This window comes from Chiroxiphia lanceolata, chromosome 21 (genome assembly GCF_009829145.1).
Source record: "Chiroxiphia lanceolata isolate bChiLan1 chromosome 21, bChiLan1.pri, whole genome shotgun sequence".
In the NCBI taxonomy this organism is placed as follows: Eukaryota; Metazoa; Chordata; class Aves; order Passeriformes; family Pipridae; genus Chiroxiphia; species Chiroxiphia lanceolata.
The window spans coordinates 9,197,830-9,217,415 of record NC_045657.1 but is presented as its reverse complement, the minus strand read 5'-3'; the positions used below and the strand labels follow the sequence as shown (position 1 = coordinate 9,217,415).

The following is a 19,586-nucleotide window of genomic DNA, read 5'->3' as shown; positions in this document are numbered from 1 at the left end:
TTCTGCGTTCAGGAACTTTCCACCCATCAGAGGCACAAATATGAAGTTTACAGAGAGATTTCTCGCTCCATTAACTCCGAGCAGAGACTTCACATTTTGTGAGTCACTCAGGGGCCAAACCTTTTCACTTGCCGAGCTGTTAATGCAGAATATGTCATTTATTAACATCCAATTTTCTGCTTTTCTCTAACCTTGTTCCCTTTAATGCTCTGCTGGGACGTTATTGATGCTGGCAGAGTGTGAACAGTTCCACTGAAATCACTGACATTTTCAGAAGTGGGACTAAAATTCCCACAATTTAAAAGCCCTTCGCAGTTTAAGGCCAGAATTAATCTTTTCATCATTCTGATCTAAGATCTTCCTGATCTTTCTGATCTCAGAGGGGTTTTTTTCCAACTTATATCATTCTGTGGTTTGATGATTCTGTGATTTGGGCTGAATTGGTCACTCACTGATCACCTCTCTCAGTGTTTCCTCTTTGATTGTCCCAAAAAAGAGGGAATTACAGTGTTTGTCCACTTCCCACAGATTAAGATCCTTCCATGAAAGATGCTGCATGGTTAAAAAGCACAAGTGTTGTTATATTTTTGTTATATAGATAATATTTTAAACATAGACTTAATGCATATTTACAGCTCTATTTCTCGTATCACCTTTGGTTTTGTTAAAAAATCCAACTTTCTGTAAACTTTTCTGGGGAAAAGCATTCAAAAGGAATTTAAAAAAGCATTTAACAGCTGTTTTTCCAGATGTGTCACACTCTGGAGGGGTAAGTATGGGGAAACTGTTGGATTTAGGGGTGGTAAAAGCCTTGGGCTCAAAGAAAAACAGAGAGAGAGAGAGAAATAAGGGAATCCAGGGTGGTTTGGGGGGGCTGGGAGTTAATCAGGGAAGGAGTAAAAACACAGGATTTAGGGATGAACTGGGCAAAACCAAAGAAAATTGGATTTCTAAGAGCTTTAATTTGTTCAACATAGATAAAGTGAGCACTTTATCTCTCTTATACCTTCCCAGTGCACACCCCTTAGAGATACTGGGAATACTGGTCTGGCCTTCCCATTCCCAGGAGTTGTCCCAAAGAGGGAGATGCTGCTGGAAGCCCCTTCAGTGGGGAGGAGGAGGTGCAGGGGCTGCCAAGGGAGTTTTCTCTTGGCTTCCTGGGATAAAAGGACGCTGAGGAAAATAAAGAAAATCAGATTTAAACAAGAGGCTGTGGCTGCCCCAGCCCTGGAAGTGTCCAAGGCCAGGCTGGAGCAACCTGGGATCGTGGCAGGTTGGGGGGTGGAATGAGATGGGCTTTGAGGTCCCTTCCACCCCAAACCATTCCAGGATTCCACGGACCTGGAAAAGAATCCCTGATTGTCCTCATTTTGTGCTTTCCAATGCAGAACATCTGCTGGTTTTCAAGCCTTGCAGGGGCTCTCAGAGAGCTCAGGGAACGGGGCAGACGTCATTTCTACACCCTGACTTTACAAACTCGTTCCAAAATTGGAGGTAAAGTCAACTCAACTTCTTGACTCAGTTAAGCCAATATACTTTTTATAACCACGTTTAGGCCTCCAGCCAAGACTTGCACAGTTCCATTTGCTCTGTTCCTGAATTAATAGTTTTGAGTGGCTTGGGAAGGCTTTGAATAGACCTTAATTTTTCCCCGTCCAGAAAAGCTGTAATATTGAAGGAGATATTCCAAAATATTCCAGCCCTCTTTATATGAAGTACCAAAATAAACACAGCGAAGCCAAATCATCTCAGTTTTCCTTCAGAGGTAATTGGGAGGCTCAGCTCCTTTTGCCTGTGGTTTGGTTACTTGCAAAAGGTGAAGAAATCAAATCCTGCCATTAAATTAGCTGGAAATATTGTTGGGAGTTAATGAGAGTGACCAGAAAGCTACTGTGAGGTGTCTGATTCCACCTGCTGGGAACAATATTGGGATTTTCCCAGTGCCAATGGCCAAGTCATCCTTTGAGAGGAGAATTTCTGGACTTGCAGTGAGTTGTTCAGTGCCCCTGAAGAAAAGAACAGCCCTGCTGGGGTTGTGTGGGAGGGAACAGTGGAAGGGAAAGCTTCCCAAGCTCTTCTGAATCCCAGGAATAACCCATTGAAGAGGTTCTTTGGGTGCTGCAGGCTCTGGGTTGGCTGGGGGGTGGCAAGGAGAGGCTGGAGGGAGATGCTCAGGCACAGGGAACTAAAACTTTAAATAAAGGGAACCAAAACATTAGTGACAAAGGGAACCAAACCATTAGTGACAAAGGGAACCAAACCATTAGTGACAAAGGGAACCAAAACATTAGTGATAAAAGGAACCAAAATATGTGATAAAAGGAACCAAAACATTAGTGACAAAGGGAACCAAAACATTAGTGATAAAAGGAACCAAAATATGTGATAAAAGGAACCAAAACATTAGTGACAAAGGGAACCACGTGGTTGGAAAGCCCTGCACAGAAGAAAATCCAAGGATATAAAGTTTGGTGAGCAGCTGGAAGTTTCTCTTTCTCTCTCTCTCTCTGTGTGTTAAAGTTGCTCCTTCCTCACAAGCCCAATTTTTGCTTGACTAACCTTCCTTTACAGCACGTTCTGCCCTTCCAGCTCCTCCTGTTTTCCCGGGGAAAAGCTGATTGCTCCTGGTTTTTGCTGTCCTAACCTGTGACGTTTCCCTTCCAGTTGCCGGATTCATTATAAGGATATGTACAATTTGTTACGTGTAATTGCTCCACCCCTGGGCTTAGGAAAGAAGTGCCCTCATAGGGTGGCATACAAGGTTTGGAACTTCAGAGACTCCCTGAGGCATCTTTAGTCCTGGTTTTGTTTCCTTTTATCCCCCCCTCCGAGTGCAAATGCAGTAGAGAAAAGAAACTGTCCCATAACTAACTCCTTGCCTGAAAAAAGGAATGATTGACTGCCTCCTTTGTCCTCCATGCATCTCTTCCCTGTCTACTCCCACACCCCAGCTGGCTGGAGACAGGCAGCTTTATGAGACAGTGAACCCTCCAGCTCCCATCCTGAAGGCTCTGGGGGGAAGTGTTGGGGAAAAGCATCCCAGCACTATATATATATATATATATTATATATATATATATATATATATATTCACACCCTGGAGAGAAATGGCACCCAAGGAGTGGCAATTCCACTTGTCTGGGTTTTGTAGCATCATCACTCCAGCTGAGTGACCAACCTTCCCTCTCCTGGGCCCAAAAGACATTGGATCTGGAAAAGACATCAGATCTGGACAGTGGTTGCCTGAGCAGCAGAGTAGGGTGGGGAGAGCTGAGGGATGAGCTTCTCACGGTGCAACAGCCACAGGTTGCCTGGGAGGCTAAATTATGTCCCCAAATTCTGATGGACACCCAGGGAAACCTCCTGTTCATGGCACAGGGAAGCTGTACCATGCCTGGGAGCTGAGGGGGTGAATTAAGGACAGGTCTGGCCAAGAAATCAGCCCAGGAGAAGGAGAAGCACAGGGGATTTCCTGCAGTGATGGAGAGCAGAGGATGAAGGAGGGTGCAAGCAGCCAGCAGGGATTTTCTCTTCCACTTCAGCCCAGGTGTTTTCTACACCTGCCTGGGGATTAAGAGCTCCCAAGCTTTGCAGAGGAGGCAGGAGACCCCCCAGCCCCAGCCCAGGAGCAGGAGAGGAGCCAGGGGAAGACATTGGCTCCAATTACAATTTGTGTCTCTCAGCAGCCTTTAAATGAGCTCTGGGCTATAAAAGCTGGGTGGTATTTTAACTGCATCAGTTACCAAGGACAGGAATAGATGTTTTTGGCTGGGTAGGTTCTCTCTTCCACCCCCTCCTCCTCATATAGGAATTGAGACCCATGTCAGGACACTGGGCTGGTCTGCAGGTTCTGCCTCCGTAGCTGTCCTGCTTGGAAAAGGGGATTTATAGGGGTGCTTAGGTCTTGGTTGCCCTCCTGAGATAGAGGAGATGATAGTCCTGCTTTTCCAGGGGTTAAACTTTAATTAACAACATGCTGCAATATCCTTGGGTCTCCTCAGCTGACAGGCAGCACAGATTTGCACATTATAATAAGCAGGCAGCTCGCTGGGAAAACCAAATGAGATTGTCAGAGTCATGTTGCCAATTTTAACACTTAGAAAAAGGTGAAGGAGGAGAATTCCTTCCTGCTTCTGCACCGCTTGATTTTCAGGGCAGGGTTCTATTCCACCACCATCGTGTGCTGAAGGTAGATGACCTCAGTAATGAGGTGGGCTAAGGGCCTTTTCCCAAATCTCTGCCATTCCCAGCCCCTGGGACTGGGAACAGGACAGCTGCCCTTGGTGGTGGAGACAACCAGTTGTCTGGCCAAGAAATGAGCCCAGGAGAAGCACAGGGAATCTCCTGCAGTGATGGAGAGCAGAGGATGAAGGAGGGTGGAAGAAGCCAGCAGGGATTTTGATGAGAGAGGTTGGCTTGATGAGAGAGGGGCCCCACAGAATGTAAGGGAGAAAAATAGGTCCTCCTCCTGAAAATTGAGTGCTGGGCTCTGGTTTTGCCAAAGCTGAGCTCAGGCTGGAGCAGAAATCCTGGCTGGCTCAGGGTTGGCAGAGTCACACCCTGGGCTTGGCCCTCCCAGTCTGTCCCAAGCAAATACACCAGGATTGGCTTTTTGCTTCCCTCCCAACCCACTGGCTCCCCTAAAAACCCCAAGTCCTCGTTCCCAGAAGGCAAGCTGCCCCTTTTATCCCAGAGCTGAGCGTGTTGGGAGCCCTGCCTCTCCCCCTGTCCCATAACTCTGCCTGCCAGCCCTCCCTGGCATGGTGAACTCCAGCCTCTGGATTGCCTGGGGTGGGGGGCGAGAAGGGGGAGCTCCCCCAGCCCTCCAGCCAAGCCCCAGCCCTCCCCACCGCCTGTCCCAGAGCAGAGCCATCCATCATTCCCCCGGGGACCCCCGTGCCCTGCCGGGGGCTGTCCCTGCCGCCAGGAGCACACGTTGGGCGCTGGAACAACAGCAAGGGAAGAAAACCTTCCTCTTCACCCTCCTCTTCGTTTTGGTTCTGTTCTCCTGAGAAATCTGATTAACCAGATCTCTGTTCTCTTGTCTGCTTTCCCTTCTCTCTCTCCTCCTTTTCATTTGCTCCACTGTGTTGCCTTTTCCCCCACCCCTTTCCCCCCTTTTTTTTTCTCTCCTCTCCTCCACCGGGTCTGCTTTGATTCCCGTGTCCTGCTGTCGCCTCCCTCCCGGTGGCTCCCAGCGGTCGCATCAGTTACACAGACATGTATGAGATGCTGAGACACATGTCCCCACCTCTAGGCCTTGGAAAGAAATGCCCTGCTCGTGTCGCCTATAAGGTAGACCAACCTCCCCACCAACTCCTGCCAAACCACCAGCTTTTCGTGCCGTGGCTGAAGTGGCTGCTGGTTTTCTGTGCCATTGGTGTTGTTCTTCTGGACTTTTCTGGTGCTTCCTCTGCTTTTCCAAGCAGACTGGATTTGGGATCTTCTGCTTTTTATTATTATTATTATTATTTTAATATATATATTATTTTTGTAACCTTTTTCTGGTCTTTGAAACTATGGCACATCAGTTTGTCTTTCTAAGTACGTCTCTGCTCTCTCTCTCTCAGTGTTTCTCTCTTCTCTCTCATTCTGCTTCCATTTAGGCTAATTTTGGGAAAGGAGGGTGCTAACGAGCAAATTACCCCGCCAATAGATCCCCATTTATCTTCCTGCAGCTCTTTTGTCTCTCTGGCCCTTCAGTAGTATGTTGTTTGTTCCTCCTCTTAATTAGATTGGAGTAATTAGAGTAGGCAGTGCTGTAGGAGTGAACAAGCCATTAAACAGAGACAACACCAGAAGGGCTCCTTAAACACCCTCGTGGAAGAAATTACTGTAACAGCAAACATTTCAGACAGTCAGATGAAGAAATCACTCCAACTTATTGTCTGTTTGGGAGGAACTTTTTTAATTGGACCCCAAAAATGCTTTTCTATCCCCGAAGTGCTGCCTGTCAGACACTGCCTGGGTGGGAACACGGTGAAAGGGGGAGACACTTGGAGCCAAAGTTATGGAGCAGACCCAGTTCAGGTCGTGCAGCCCTCCCCAAAAACTCACAGGGTGGCTGGAAATTTGCATTTTTAGGGTGATTATTTGGAAGCTTTTAACATTGAACCCCCCAGTTTCAGAGGGGGAGGTTGATTATAACCACCTCACATTGGTGGAATTGAGAATCCATCCAACTCAATGGGGTTTTTTTCACTGTTTCCATCATTCCACCACCACCAGATCCAATCCCTGCACCCTACTGTGGTTGGTTCAATGGATCCAAATCCCAACAGCTCCTCCTGTGCTGTGTTTTTGAACTGTGACCACATAAAAATAGTATTTTTTTTTAAAGAGGCTCAAGCTAAACCCAAATCTGGCTCTGCCTTTATGTAGCAGCAAGAATTCAGATACAGCTTCCTAAAAGATCCTCCCTCAGTGTGCTGGGATTTAAAATGAAAGGAAAATTAAACATACCCTTAAAATGAGGCAGCTGTGGCTTTTCTCTATTTCTTTTGATTTGTTTCTGGCCATTGAACTCAGCTTAAGGAACCCAACTAGATCAGGTTCCAGCTACTTCAGATCGATGAGTAGATACATGAACATCTGTCTGGAGACACCAATTATCCACAGAATCCAATTATTCAGCCCCTGGGAGTTTCCACTGACTTAGAATAGAGCTCAAAGCAGCAGGAGGTGTTTGCAGGTGGGCACCCAGCTCTGCTCTGTGGTACCAGAAACATAAAGTTCTCCTTATTTCCCCCCCCTCAAATCTTGTACAATTTAAAAAAACAAAAGAGGCTAAAAAGATCATGTGTTAAAATAGGCATTTTAAATAAGGTTTTGGGCTGGTTTTCAGTGTGGTGTCCCTGTTCTAAAGCACCAGAGCAGACAGACCCTTCCCCAGCCTCTGAGTTTCCTGGTATCTCATTTAATTTGTCTGATTTACAGAACAAATCCACAGAACTTTGGCTACATGGGAATGGATTCTTCTTAAAAGGCTTTTTTAAAGACATCTTTAATTTTTGCCCTTGGGTTCAAGTCAAACAGCTCAAACCCAGACTGAACACCACATTTCTCTGAGCTTGGAGAGGATCACATTCATTTTACACGTTACCAAAGAGCCCTGAACTACAGAAATACAAACTTCAGACCAGACCAGAGGTTTTTTCCCCATGGTGCAAGGCTGCACTTTGGGCTGCCCCCTTCCTTCCAGCTGATGACAAAGCAAACCCTCACGGGGACACAGAGCTGGTTTTTGCTCCTTCCCTGCTCCACTTCCACGTGCAGCACATCCCTGGAGCCACACTGGAGCATCAATCCCTGGACATTGTGTGTGGCTCGTGGCATCCCCTGCCCTGCTCCTGCCAGGTGCCCCCCACCAGTGTCACCCCTGTTGTCCTCCCACAGCTCAAGGGAGGCTTGGGGAGGGCAGTGCAGGGTCAGACCCCCCACCCAGAGCCAGCACAGGGACAGCAGTGTCACCAGCAGCCAGGGCTTTGTCTCTGCCCTGTTTTTCCTCTCTCCCTCTGAACCAAAAGGTTTGTTAAAAAACCTCACTGTCCTGTCCAGCAAAAGCTCTTCTGCCCCACGTACCCACCCTTTTTCCTTCCATATCTACTTTTCCCAGTGCTCTTTGAAGGTTTTGTGTGTTTTCCCTCCCTGTCTTCGTCCGTGTTGCCTTCTCAGTCCGTGCACACCGTGGTTTTGGTTGGATTTTCCCCTCTTGGCAGCCTCCTTGGCTGCTTTCCTTCCTTTCTGCTGTTTTCTGGCTCCCCTTTCTCAACTGTTCTCCTTGGTCAGCCTGACCAGCCTCTGCAGCTCCGTGGGCTTGGCTTGCTGCTTGCTGGAGGTGCATGGCTGGGATGCTCTGGATGTGCTTCTCGGGCACCAGGAGAGCTCTATCCTGCACTGGGGTGGGGGAAAAAAGGGGAAGGGACTCACTTTGCTGTGTTCTGTTCCTGGCCACTCACTACAAGGAGGACATTGAGGGGCTGGAGCGTTTCTAGGGAAGGGTCTGGAGCAGCAGGAGCAGCTGAGGGAGCTGGGGGGGCTCAGCCTGGAGAAAAGGAGGCTCAGGGGGGACCTTCTGGCTCTGCAGCTCCCTGACAGGAGGGGGGAGCCAGAAGGAGTCTTTTTTCCAGTTAACAAGGGACAGGAGGAGAGGAAACAGCCTCAAGTTGTTCCAGGGGGGGTTCAGGTTGGACATCAGGAAAAATTTCTTAACCAAAAGGCTTGTCAAGCACTGGCACAGCAGCCCCAGTCAGCCCCCATCCCTGGAGGGATTTAAAAACCTTACAGGTGTAGATGTGGCACTTGGGGACATGGCTTAGGGGTGGCTTGGCAGTGCTGGGTCAGGGGTTGGACTCAATGACCTTAGAGCTCTCCATCCTAAAGGATTCTGTGATTCTATGAATTTAAAAGTCTCTTCTACCCAGTCAGATGGAAAGAGGGAAGAAAACCACTCTGACTTCACTCCGGTGTCTTGAGATTTGCTCGTTTGCCCATTTTCAGAGGAGGGTGTTTTTTCCCCCCTTTTACACTCATGTTTGAGACTTTGAGGCCTCTCAGACAGACTCAGCCTGTCAGAGAGAAGGTTCCAGGGCTTTGTGTGCCCTCAGGAGTAGCAGGGAGGGCAGATGGCAGCCAGCTCTGCTGTCACCTGGAATGACTCCAGCCTTGGCACCACAGAACCTCTTCCTTCTCTTTTGAGAGACCGAAAAGCCCACGATGCCATGGAATCTCTGTGGCACTGCAGTGCCAGAGAGATCCAGGTATTTCCAGGAGGGGGTTGGAGGATGAGTTTTTTGAGAGCCTGGAGTAACAGTCTTTGGAATGGTGTGGTGCTAGGAGAGGGAATGACCCAACCCTTGCCCCTCTGCTCTTCAGGGTCCTCTTCTTCCCAGGAGAGGATGACACTGGCAGCAGACACATCTCCCCCTCTGTCCAAGTGCAGCTCCAGGTGAAGCCCTGGTGGTGCTGCAGGGCAGTGCTGGCACAGCCCAACAGGGCTCTTGGCTTTGTTTTGGGGTTCTCTTGGTGCTGTCAAACGTGGCTTTGCACACCCTGTTTCAGGAGTGATTCATTGCAGGGACTGGGAGGGCTCTGCTTTTCCCTTCAGCACTTCCTGACACGGCCAAGGCTCCAGGGCTGATCCCCCAGTGTGGGCAGCAGGGCAGGGGGGATTCTGCCCCTCAGGTGAGACCCCCCTGCAGAGCTGCTCCAGCCCTGGGGAACAGCACAGCAAGGACATGGAGCTGCTGGAGAGAGTCCAGAGGAGGCACCAAGAGGATCAGAGGGCTGGAGCAGCTCTGCTGGAAGGAAAGGCTGGGAGAGGTGGGATTGTTCAGCCTGGAGAAGAGGAGGCTCCAGGGAGACCTGAGAGCCCCTTCCAGTGCCTAAAGGGGCTCCAGGAGAGCTGGAGAGGGACTGGGGACAAGGGATGGAGGGACAGGACACAGGGAATGGCTTCCCACTGCCAGAGGGCAGGGTTAGGTGGGATATTGGGAAGGAATTGTTGGCTGTGAGGGTGAGGAGGCCCTGGCACAGGTTGCCCAGAGAAGCTGTGGCTGCCCCATCCCTGGAAGTGTCCAAGGCCAGGTTGGATGGGGCTTGGAGCAACCTGGGCTAGTGGAAGGTGTCCCTGCCCATGGCAGGGGGAGGAATGAGAGGAGCTTTAAGGTCCCTCCCAACCCAAACCAGTCTGTGATTCTGTGGGGAGATCTCAGAGCTGGACTGGCTCCTCACCCACCCCAGGATGCAGCAGGAGGGAAGAAGCCCATGAGCAGCCTCTCTGAAGCCAAGAGAAGAGTTAAATGAGAGCAGAATAATTACAACTAGGTCGGGGTGAATTATTCATAGCCAATAATTTATTCACCAAACTCAGCCTCATTTCCCACAGCAGCTCTCTCACTGTCCCGAATTTATTCACGTCTGGGGATCGTTCCCAGGGCAGTTCTTGTCCCAGAGGCTGCTCGGGAGCTGCTGATGGGGTGCTCTTAGTAATTCAAATCCGTCGGGGTGCCAGCCACTTTTCCAGGCATTCCTAACTCAGTGTTCTCCTCTGCCTGCTGGTGTTGGAGAAATATGTCAGTGAATAGAATTTAGGGTGCAGATACTTCTCTTCAGTGCTGCTTTCTGTGTCAGCAGGAGACTTTTTATCCCAGCTTTTGACACCGGGATGAATTTCCCCTGCATTTCCTACTCGGACATTGCCCGAGAAGTTTCTGAGCAGAAGATCCGCGAAAAAAAAAAAAAAAAAAAAAAAAAAGGGCATTTATCGTGTCGGTTGACACAAAGGTTTTGGTGCCTCGTTAGCGACGTGTTTGTTTATTGGCAATTAAATCCCTCCCGGGAGCCGGGAGGGGGGGGGGGGGGTGTCTGGAGCCTCCTGACCGCGCCGGGAACCCGAGCGGAGCCTCCGCTCCTCGCTTCCCTCGTTATCTGCTCACAGTTAATTAGGAGGCTCCGGAGACAAGATCCCAGCTCCCGCCTCTGGGGCCCTCTGCCGCAGAATTAACGAGCTCGGCAGGGGGAGGATTCCAAATCCTGCTAATTAAAGCCGAGGGCTGGAGGAGGGTTCCCCACGCGCGGCCGCGAAACCGGAGCGGGGACTCCATCTGCTGCCCGCGGCTCCTCCTCGCCCGTCCCGGGGAGGAAATGGGCTGGGACCCCCCAAATCAGCCCTGATCCCCCAAAATCGGCTGGGACACACCCCCGGCATCACCCCCAGAATCGGCTGGGACCCCCAAAATCAGCCCTAACTCCCCCTCCCTCCCAAAATCCCCCTTGCTCTGTCAGACTGCCCCGGACCCCTTTCGACCCTGCAGGACCCCCAAAATCAGCCCTGAACATCCTCCCCCTTGCTCTTCAGGACCCCCAAAATCAGCCCTAACTCCCCCTCCCCCCCCAAAATCCCCCTTGCTCTGTCAGACTCCCCAAAATCAGCCTGGGACCCTCCCCCCCCCGGACCCCTTTCGACCCTACCGGACCCCCGAAATCAGCCCTGAACCCCCCCGTTGCTCTTCAGGACCCCCAGAATCAGTGGAACCCCTTCCAAAACCCCCTCATTGCTCTGTGGGACTCCCAAAATCAGCTGGGATCCCCAAAATCAGCCTTGACCCCCCAGAATCGGCTGGGACCCCCCTGGCACCACCCCTTGCTCTGCAGGATCTCCAAAATCAGCCCTGACCCCCCAAAATCAGCTGGGACCCCCAAAATCCTCCTTGATCTGCCAGACCCCCCCCAATCAGCCTGAGACAACCCCCAAACTCCCTCCTTGCTCTGCAGGACCCCCAAAATTATCTGGGACCCCCAAAATCAGCCATGACCCCCCCAAAATCTGCTGCGACCCCCTGACATGACCCCTTGCTCTGTGAGACCTCCAAAATCAACCCTAACCTCCCCCACCCTTCCAAAATCCTCCTTGCTCTTTCAGACCCCCCCAAAATCAGCCTGGGACACCCCCCTGGGACCCCTCTGACCCTGCAGGACCCCCAAAATCTGAGACTCCCTCCAGAACTCCCCCCTTGCTCTGTGGGACCCCCAAAATCAGCCCTGACCCCCCAAAATCGGCTGGGACCCCCGGCACTACCCCTTGCTCTGCAGGCCCCCCAAAATCAGCCTGGGACCCCCCAGAGGACCCAACTTCCCCCAAAGGTGCCCCCTTTTTGCTCCCCAAAAAACACCCCTTTAGGATCCCCCATTTTTGTGGTTTTTTTTAGTTGGTTTTGGGGGTTTTTTTGGGTGGGTTTTTTTTGGTTTTGTTTTTGTGGTTTTTTTTATGGTTTGTTTTCCTTTGGTTATTTTTGTTTGGTTGGTTGTTGTTTCATCTTGGATTTTTTTTTGTTTTATTTTGGTTTTTTTTAGTATTGTTTTTAATTTTTTTTTTAATTTTTCTTTTTAAATTACGTTTTTGTATCCCATTCCAAAACGTGAGACACAGCCTGGAAGCACAACTTCAAACAAAAAAACCAGCAAAAACTGAGGGAAAAGTACAGTCTAAACATCTGGTTCAGGTTTTTTTAACCCTTTCGTTGTCCCTACTGGATGAGCAGCACTGGGATTTTTATTCTGCTGGTTAAGGATGAAAATCAAAAGTTCTTGATGAATTTTCCAAAGAGAAAATTTTGGGTCAAGCAAAATATTTGAGAAATTTCCCCACTTTTCAGTTGGATTCCAGTTCCTTTAGGGGTCCTGTAGGGAATTAAAATACAGGTAAAATTAGCAAGTGGTTTGGAAAGGATTGGAATTTCCTGCTTTGCACAAGGAGATATTTTTATGTATGAGGTTGTTTCGTAATAATGGAGGGGAAAAAATGAAGATATCATCTCGTTTGAGCCTTTCAGCTGCATTTCTGGAATTAGGAAAACACCCCAGGGAATGGTCAGGGATGTTCAGGGATCCAGCCCCTCCTCAGGGGTGGCTGTGCCAGTGTCTGGCTGATTCCTTGGCACCCCTGGGTGCCCAGGGGGGTTTGGGTTTGGGCTCAGGTCTCACCAACCTCCTCCCTCCCCTCCCCCCCATCCTGGTGGCAAAGCTATTTTGAATCCAAGATGAATCAACTCCTTTCCCCCAACTGCTTCGTCTCCCAGAAATGCCATATATTTCTTTAAGCAACGTTATTTTCTCGACTCAGAGGCTTCCAAGGAAGCGGATTTCCCTGATTTTGGGAAGGATTTTGTGGCTGAGGCCTGCAGGGCTTGGCTGCAGAAGGTTTTAGGCACTTTTAGCTCATTTTATGGGCTTGTTTTTTGGGGGTAAAAAATGAGCAGCTGCTCTGCCCTGGGAGGTGCAACTTGCAGCTGACCTTGAGCAAGTTCTCCTCGACTGGTTGTCAGGGAAGGATGGGGAGATGTATCCCAGTTTTCCACCCTGATGGAGAGAGGGAGACATCCCATCCCTGCCTGGGGGGCTGGGAGATGCCTGAGGAGCAGCACAAAGCCACTTTTTCTGCTCAGTTCTGGCTTGTCAGGTTGGAAATCTCAGCGACCTGAAGGTCTCTGAGTTGACCAGTTGGACCAGTTTGCACAGTTGGGATGGAAAAAACGCTGCTGGAGACCAGGAAGAGTGTGGAGGGAAGGGCAGGGAGAGGAGGGAAAGGAGGTGCTTTTTGGGAAGAGCCTCTCCCAGGTGCCTGTTCGTGGCACCTCTGCCTAGAATTTCTCCTTGGGTTTGGCTCAGCGTGTAAAAAAAAATCCCCCTGGAAAACCTTTCCCTAAATGCTCCTGGTTAAAATTTAGGAGGAAAAGCCTTTGTACAGGAGGGCTGTGACGTGCCCTGCGTTCTGCCTCCATGTCCTTTGGGAATTCAGTCTGGAAAATCAGCTGAGGAGACCTGGGATGTGTCAGTGCCAGTTTTTGGGGCTAGTTTTTGTGAGGATAGAGCTCTCCTGTGGGGAATTATTTCTCATCTGCTTGTTCTTCACTTCCATGCATCTTCTCTCTCTCTCTCTCTCTCTCCATCCCTTAACTCTCTCCCACTGAAGTGGGATTCAGTAGGACGCTCCAAGTGGTAACTCTGGACTCTCATGGATGGATTTTTTTGCAACTTTTTGTGTGCTGAGGGCAGAAATTTCAATTGAAATCCTGTTTCATTGACGCAAGTGAACAGAAACCCAAACCTGTGGTGTTGCCAGCATTTGATACTGTCAATGAATTATAAAGGGAGGGAAGTCTGGGCTTTGATTTCCCTGTCTCTGAGGCTGGACAGACATGGAAAATGGCCTTGGGCACGCTGGAAGGAAGATCTTGCAGAGTCCAGTGGTTTGTTTCAGAGTTTAGGAGATGGGAGAGGTTGTTACACCGGTCTCCTGTCTCTCCAGCATGGAATGAGAACCCAAGATGTGTGAAAAGATAAATAATGGAAGTGTCCAAGGCCAGGTTGGACAGGGCTTGGAGCAACCTGGGCTAGTGGAAGGTGTCCCTGCCCATGGCAGGGGGGTGGAAGAAGATGATCTTTAAGGTTTGTCTCAGAGATGAGAATAAAATGACCTTAAAGGTCCCTTCCAAGCCAGAGCAGGCTGTGATTCTGAGGCAGCTCAGTTCAGACCTCTGGGAAGTTGTGTGTCAGACATTACTCCAAGCAGGGAGGCTAAACCAGGGATGGAAAGGGTGACCAAGGCTTGGCTTGGCTTGGGTGAAGCACAGGAGCAAGAATCAGGGCTCACAGGGACCACTCTGCCTCTCACCTCACCTGAGGCTCCAGCAGGTCCCTGCTCTCACCCACTACCTGTTTCCCTTCCCCAAAAATGTGCCCATGAGCAGAGGTGCTCCTGCCACACGTTCTCCCTGTGCCAGCCAGGAGGGTGAGCGGGGCTGCACCAGCAGCTGCAGCTCTGGAAAACACTGCCAGCCCTGTGCCCAGAGCCAGGGGAGGGTCTGCAGCCCACTGACAGCTCTCTGACAGCACTTGGGGCTGCTGGGAAACAAAGACAGGGTTTCTGTGCAGAGCTAGAGATCAAAAAAAACCAGCTCAAGGAGCTCTCAGAAAAAATTCTCTCCCAGGGAGGGGCCCTGGCCAAGCTGCCCCTGGGGGTTACACCTGAGGCAGCTCAACCCCCAGTGACCTCCTCAGGCTCCACATTCCCTTGGAGAGTGGAAACACTGAGGTTTGGCTGATGTGGCTCTGGACAAGGACGTTTTCAAAGAGCTGGTGAGAGCTGAGGAGCTGATAAATCATCAGGTTGCTGAAGGGGAAGAAACCCATCCTTTAAATGTGTGGCTTGGGTTATCAGCAAGGCTTGGAGAGTCCTTCCCCCTGTCAGCACGTCCATGCTCTGCTGCCAGAGGTGTTCAGGGGAGCCCCAGCTTTCCAAAGCAATTCCTTGCTTACCAGAATGATGAATTTGCCCTGTCAGAGGTGGACCTCGATGATGATGGGGGAAGGAGTAGCTGCCAGGTCTGCAAATCTTGGAAGATGCTGATCCTGAGGGACTGTTCCACTTTTGGATTGAAAGAACGTGGTGGCAGTCACAGTTCTGCTCATGTTAATCCATGGGGAAGGTCTGGATGGGGCTGTGTAGCTCATTGACTGGAAGGGAAGGAGGAGACAAGGATGCCCACAGGGCAAGGAGGGAGGAGCCAGAACTCAGGGGTCTCCAGTGGGAAGGATGTGGACACCTTTACCTTCTAGCAGCCAGTCCCAAACTGTCCCAGGTGCTTGAGCCACATCACAGGGCTCAGCAGCCTTGTTTCTGAGGTGGTCCCACCATGAGCCCACTCAGGGACTGCACATCTCCTGTACAAAGCCCTCCTTGTCCCTGGAAGTGCCTCCCTCACATCCCACTCCCCAGCCAGGCCACCTGCACAGCTGGAAGGGGCACAGCTGGAAGGGGCACAGCCCTGTGCAGGATGGAGCTGCAGATGCAACCCCTCCTTCAGTGCTGCCAGCTCCCATTTGTTGCAGTTTCTGCTGTTGCAGAACCAAAATTTAGGTGAAGGCAACTGGTGTAGGAAAGGGTGGAGGAGGTGGTTGTGGTTTATCGCTGCTTTGGGTACCAGCCACGTGTCTGGAGCTACAGCATCACTGGAGACTGTCAGGAGCAGGGCAGCAGGCTGGGAAATGGGTTCAGAGGAGCATCCCCACTGGCTGCTTTTGGCAGAACTAACTCCCTGTAGAATTGCAGTGCAGTGCTGGCAACCCCCTTGTTTAACCACTGGAGCCACTGTGGTGTTTCAGCCCTTCTCCTGGACAGGAGCTGAGATCCAGGAGCTGCATTTCAGCACACAAAAAGTTCCCCCATGCCTCAGTCTGGGTGTTTGAAGGGCTGGCAGAGGGGAGGGCGGGGTGGGGGGAGGAATCCTGAGCCACCCTCACGGCGAGTGTTTCCCTCCCCAGCGCCTGGTGAGGATGAACATGCCCATCTCCCCCGAGGACCTGACCGTGCACTTCACATCCACGCTGATGGCCCTGATCAGGACTGCCCTGGAGATCAAACTGGCCTCAGGTGAGAGGGAGGGGATGTCTGAGGGGATGGCACAGTCATCTGGAGGGCACAGCAAAGGAAACAAGGGCAGTTCAGCTCCTTGGCACCCTCTCTGCCGTGCCATGGTCACACCACATCTGGACTTGGACTTCATTATGGTACAGCACATTCCTTATATACAGGAAAACCCCAACTGAAACCAGTGCCCTGTGTAGCCTCTTCCAGAGCTTTTCTGTGGCTTTGTCAGCCTCCAGCCTGTGTTTTCAGGATGAGAACAATTTTTATCATCTGAGCTCTGGAAAACCAGAAAACAATTCCAGTTTGCTGAGAGCACACGTGGCTCAACCCCCAGCTCATCTGCTGGCTTGGTGTCCTCTCAAAACCACAGGAATTCTGCTCCAGGTGGAAATCCTCTTTTCCTATTGCCAGCACCCGAGGGCAAGGGAGCTTTGGGGCAGGGACAGAGGGATCCTGAGCTCCTCTGCCTTTGGGGTGCCTGCATCCCTGGGGATCTTTGGCCATCCCAGTGGAGAGCTCTCAAAGGAGAAGAATCCTTGTGTGTGCTCATTGCTGTTCAACAGAAATGAGAATTTCCACACCCCTTAACTATTCCAGCACGGGGGAAAACCAGCCCTTCCTTCCCAATTGCTCTCTGCTGGCAGCCAGGCACTGACTCCAAGTGCCCTGAACCACATTCTGCCTTGAGATAAAATTATTTAAGTGTTTAATCAGGCGTTTACTTGACTTCCCAATTAAACTTTGTAATGTAATAAAACACACTGGCCTTTTCTCTGGGTCACTACAGCATTTAATCAGCCTGGCTGGGGTCACAATCAAGGCATGCCTGACCCCAGCACTTTTATGCCTAATTTAAAAGTTAACAGGAGGTAACAATGCTCTTATGAGCACAGGGCAAGGCAGGGGTGGGTTTTGTGCTTTCCTAAGCAGTTTTAGGCCAGCAGTGCAACCTCCCTGTGTTAATCACCCCCCTCACGTGTTGCTGAAACTCGGATGCTTTGGGTTGGCACTGCTGGAAGGAGACAAACTTTGGAGGTCACTGGGGCTCCCTAAGGGAGTGAAACTCGGGGAGTGATGCTGAGCATCACATCAGACACTCATTTCTAAGGATGCCTTTAGGATTTCCTGGGACTTTAAAGACCAGCACCTTATTTCAGGAGTAACTTCTAGCTGAGGATGCTGAGAGTTTGTGTTATTTTCAGCTTCTGGTTACCTGGTAACTCAATGGTAACTTTTAACTGGAAAAGGCTCCCCTCTCCTCTCCCCCCCCCCCTTTTTTTTTGGCTCTCCCCTGGAAGGAACCAGAGAAGAGAGCTCAGCTGATAGCACTGGATTCTTTCTCTGCTTTCTCTCTGCTGTGGGGTGTGAGGTTTTGACCTGTTGTGTTGTTATGAGCTCGTTTGAATGGGTTTCATGTGCTACATTTAATTGAGTCTTTAGTAGGACTAACAGGCCCTTAATAAACCCTCCCTAATGAGCTGCTGTGTGGGAGTTCAAACCACCGTGTAACAGAGTACCCAGAGCCTCCTCCCAGTACTTTTCTCTTAGAAAAATAATCTCTGTCATTCAGATGAACTAGTTAATTGGCTCCTGTGCAGAGCATTCAGCTGGGAGCTGCCCTGTTGGCTCACACAGCCTTTAATCACTTCCCACTGCTGTATTAAGGCCTCCCTTTGCCCCTTTGAACAGCTCAGCTCTGTTTTACCTTGAGATGGAGCTGCTGGTACAGAGCAACCTGCAGTGTCTCACTGCCAGAGATTTTGGGAAGAGTTGGTGGCAGAGAGGGTTTATAAGCCCTCATGGCATTGCTCAGTGGAAGGTGTCCCTGCCCACGGAGCTGGAGGATCTTTAAGGTGCTTTCTGACCCAAATCATTCCATGATTCAAGTCCAACACCTCCTTTGAATCCCACCTGGGAGGTGCTGCTGCTTCCTGGGGGCGCTTCCCAGTGCCCTAAAGCAGGAGGCACCTGCAGTCAGGTGGAGCAAGTCTGAGCTTAAGTTTAAGCCCTAGGTAAGAGCAGAGGGTGAGCAGGTTGAGGTGATGATGGTCCTGTTGGATTCACACATTGTTTTCATGGAGGGAACCACCAGTTCCCTTCTCCACATCTGCTGCAGCTGTGCTGGCTCCCCCTTCTCAAGGAATGGAAGGATGAGGATGCAAATGCTGGGATGTGCTGCCAGGACAAGGGTTTTCACTCTCCCTCCTGTGCCTCTCCCTCTCCCCTCCCTCTCTGCAGGTGGAGTTAAACAGCACCAGTGTGATGCTGAGCTGAGAAAGGAGATCTCCCTGGTTTGGCCCAACCTGTCCCAGAAGACTCTGGATTTGCTGGTGCCTCCTCACAAACGTAAGTGGTTCAGCAGCAAGCACTGGATCCATCCCAGGCACTAAAGAAGCCCAGAAAAGGTTTCCCCCTCCTTGCCTGAGCTGTCCCAAGCCCCATCTGGGCACACAGTCATGTGGAATCAGCTTCTTGGCATCCTCTGTGCTGCCATACCATGGGCACACAGGGATCAGAGAAGCTGAGATCACATCTAGGCGTGGACTTCACGATGCTACAGGAGATTTTCTGTACACAGGGGAAAAGAACCACAAAACAGTGGCAAGAAGGCCAAGAGTGTGGCCTTTTCCAGGGCTTTGTCAGCCTCCAGCCTGTGCCTTGCAGGATGGGAGAGCAGTTTCTCCCATCTGAGCTCCAGAAAACCAGGAGAAGAAAATCACAGTTTGCTGAGAACTCAGAGAATCAGAAGTGAGGTGTTTTGGGGCTAAAGGCCCTTGGGTTGATGATGCCCTGGGAGAACGTGTTGAGAAAATGGAAAGTTTGCCCAGCCAAGGCTTCTGGGTTCCTGATTAATGAGGGGCAGTGCAGAGCAATAAGGGCTCTGTTAATTAAGAGAAATGAGGTTGCTGAGGAGGTGCCAATCACTGGGCAGTGACTGCTTAAGTCTTTCCCTGCCCTCCTCTCTTGGTGCCTCTGTACCTGCTGCCCCAAATCCCTGCTCCATGGTGAGTGCTCCAATGCTGCGTTGGGAAGGGCTGGTTCTGGCTCTCTGAGGGTGGAAAAAGACATCTGGAAAAATGAAATGCTCTTTAAATGTTTATTTAGCCCCTTATGCCCAGGTTGACTGTAATTCAAACAAAGAGGAATGAGGCTTTTTTTTCTTGATAACAAGCAGGCTGTGGATCTGGCATGAATTTAGCAGTTCTCTCAGCAGTGCTTACAATGCCACAGAGGTTTCCTGCCTGGTTTTTGCTGCGTGATCTCTGTGTTTGATCTCAGATGGGAGAGGCAGCAAGAGGCAAAGAGCTGAAGAAGTCTGTTGTAACCTTCTCCTCATCATTATTTTCTTTCCCCTGTTTTCTGTGTCCATTTTGCCTCATTATTCTGATGTTTCTTCTCTCCTCTCCTTGTTTTTTGTACCCATTTGCTGTTATTTTTTGTGCTTTTTGACTTATCTTGTGCTTCTCATCCTTGGAATTTTTTCATGTTTCAATGTCTCACCCTCCTCTGGCAGCTGATGAAATGACTGTGGGGAAGGTCTACGCAGCACTGATGATATTTGACTTCTACAAGCAGAATAAGAACAGCAGGGAACAAGTCCAACCCCCCGGAGGCCTCTGCCAGGTACCCACCAAAAAGGTGTTTTACTCCATCCTCC

The 19,586-nt window shown here is 50.4% G+C and overlaps 1 protein-coding gene across 1 annotated transcript in view; it reads left to right on the top strand.

Annotated features, from left to right (window-relative positions):
- CACNA1B (calcium voltage-gated channel subunit alpha1 B) overlaps nt 1-19,586 on the top strand; it is a 308,761-nt gene that overhangs the window by 276,662 nt on the left and 12,513 nt on the right. Inside the window, 4 exon segments of the mRNA XM_032708038.1 lie at nt 5,199-5,295; nt 15,823-15,931; nt 18,167-18,274; nt 19,443-19,552. Of these exon segments, the coding sequence (XP_032563929.1) occupies nt 5,199-5,295; nt 15,823-15,931; nt 18,167-18,274; nt 19,443-19,552 (424 nt within the window).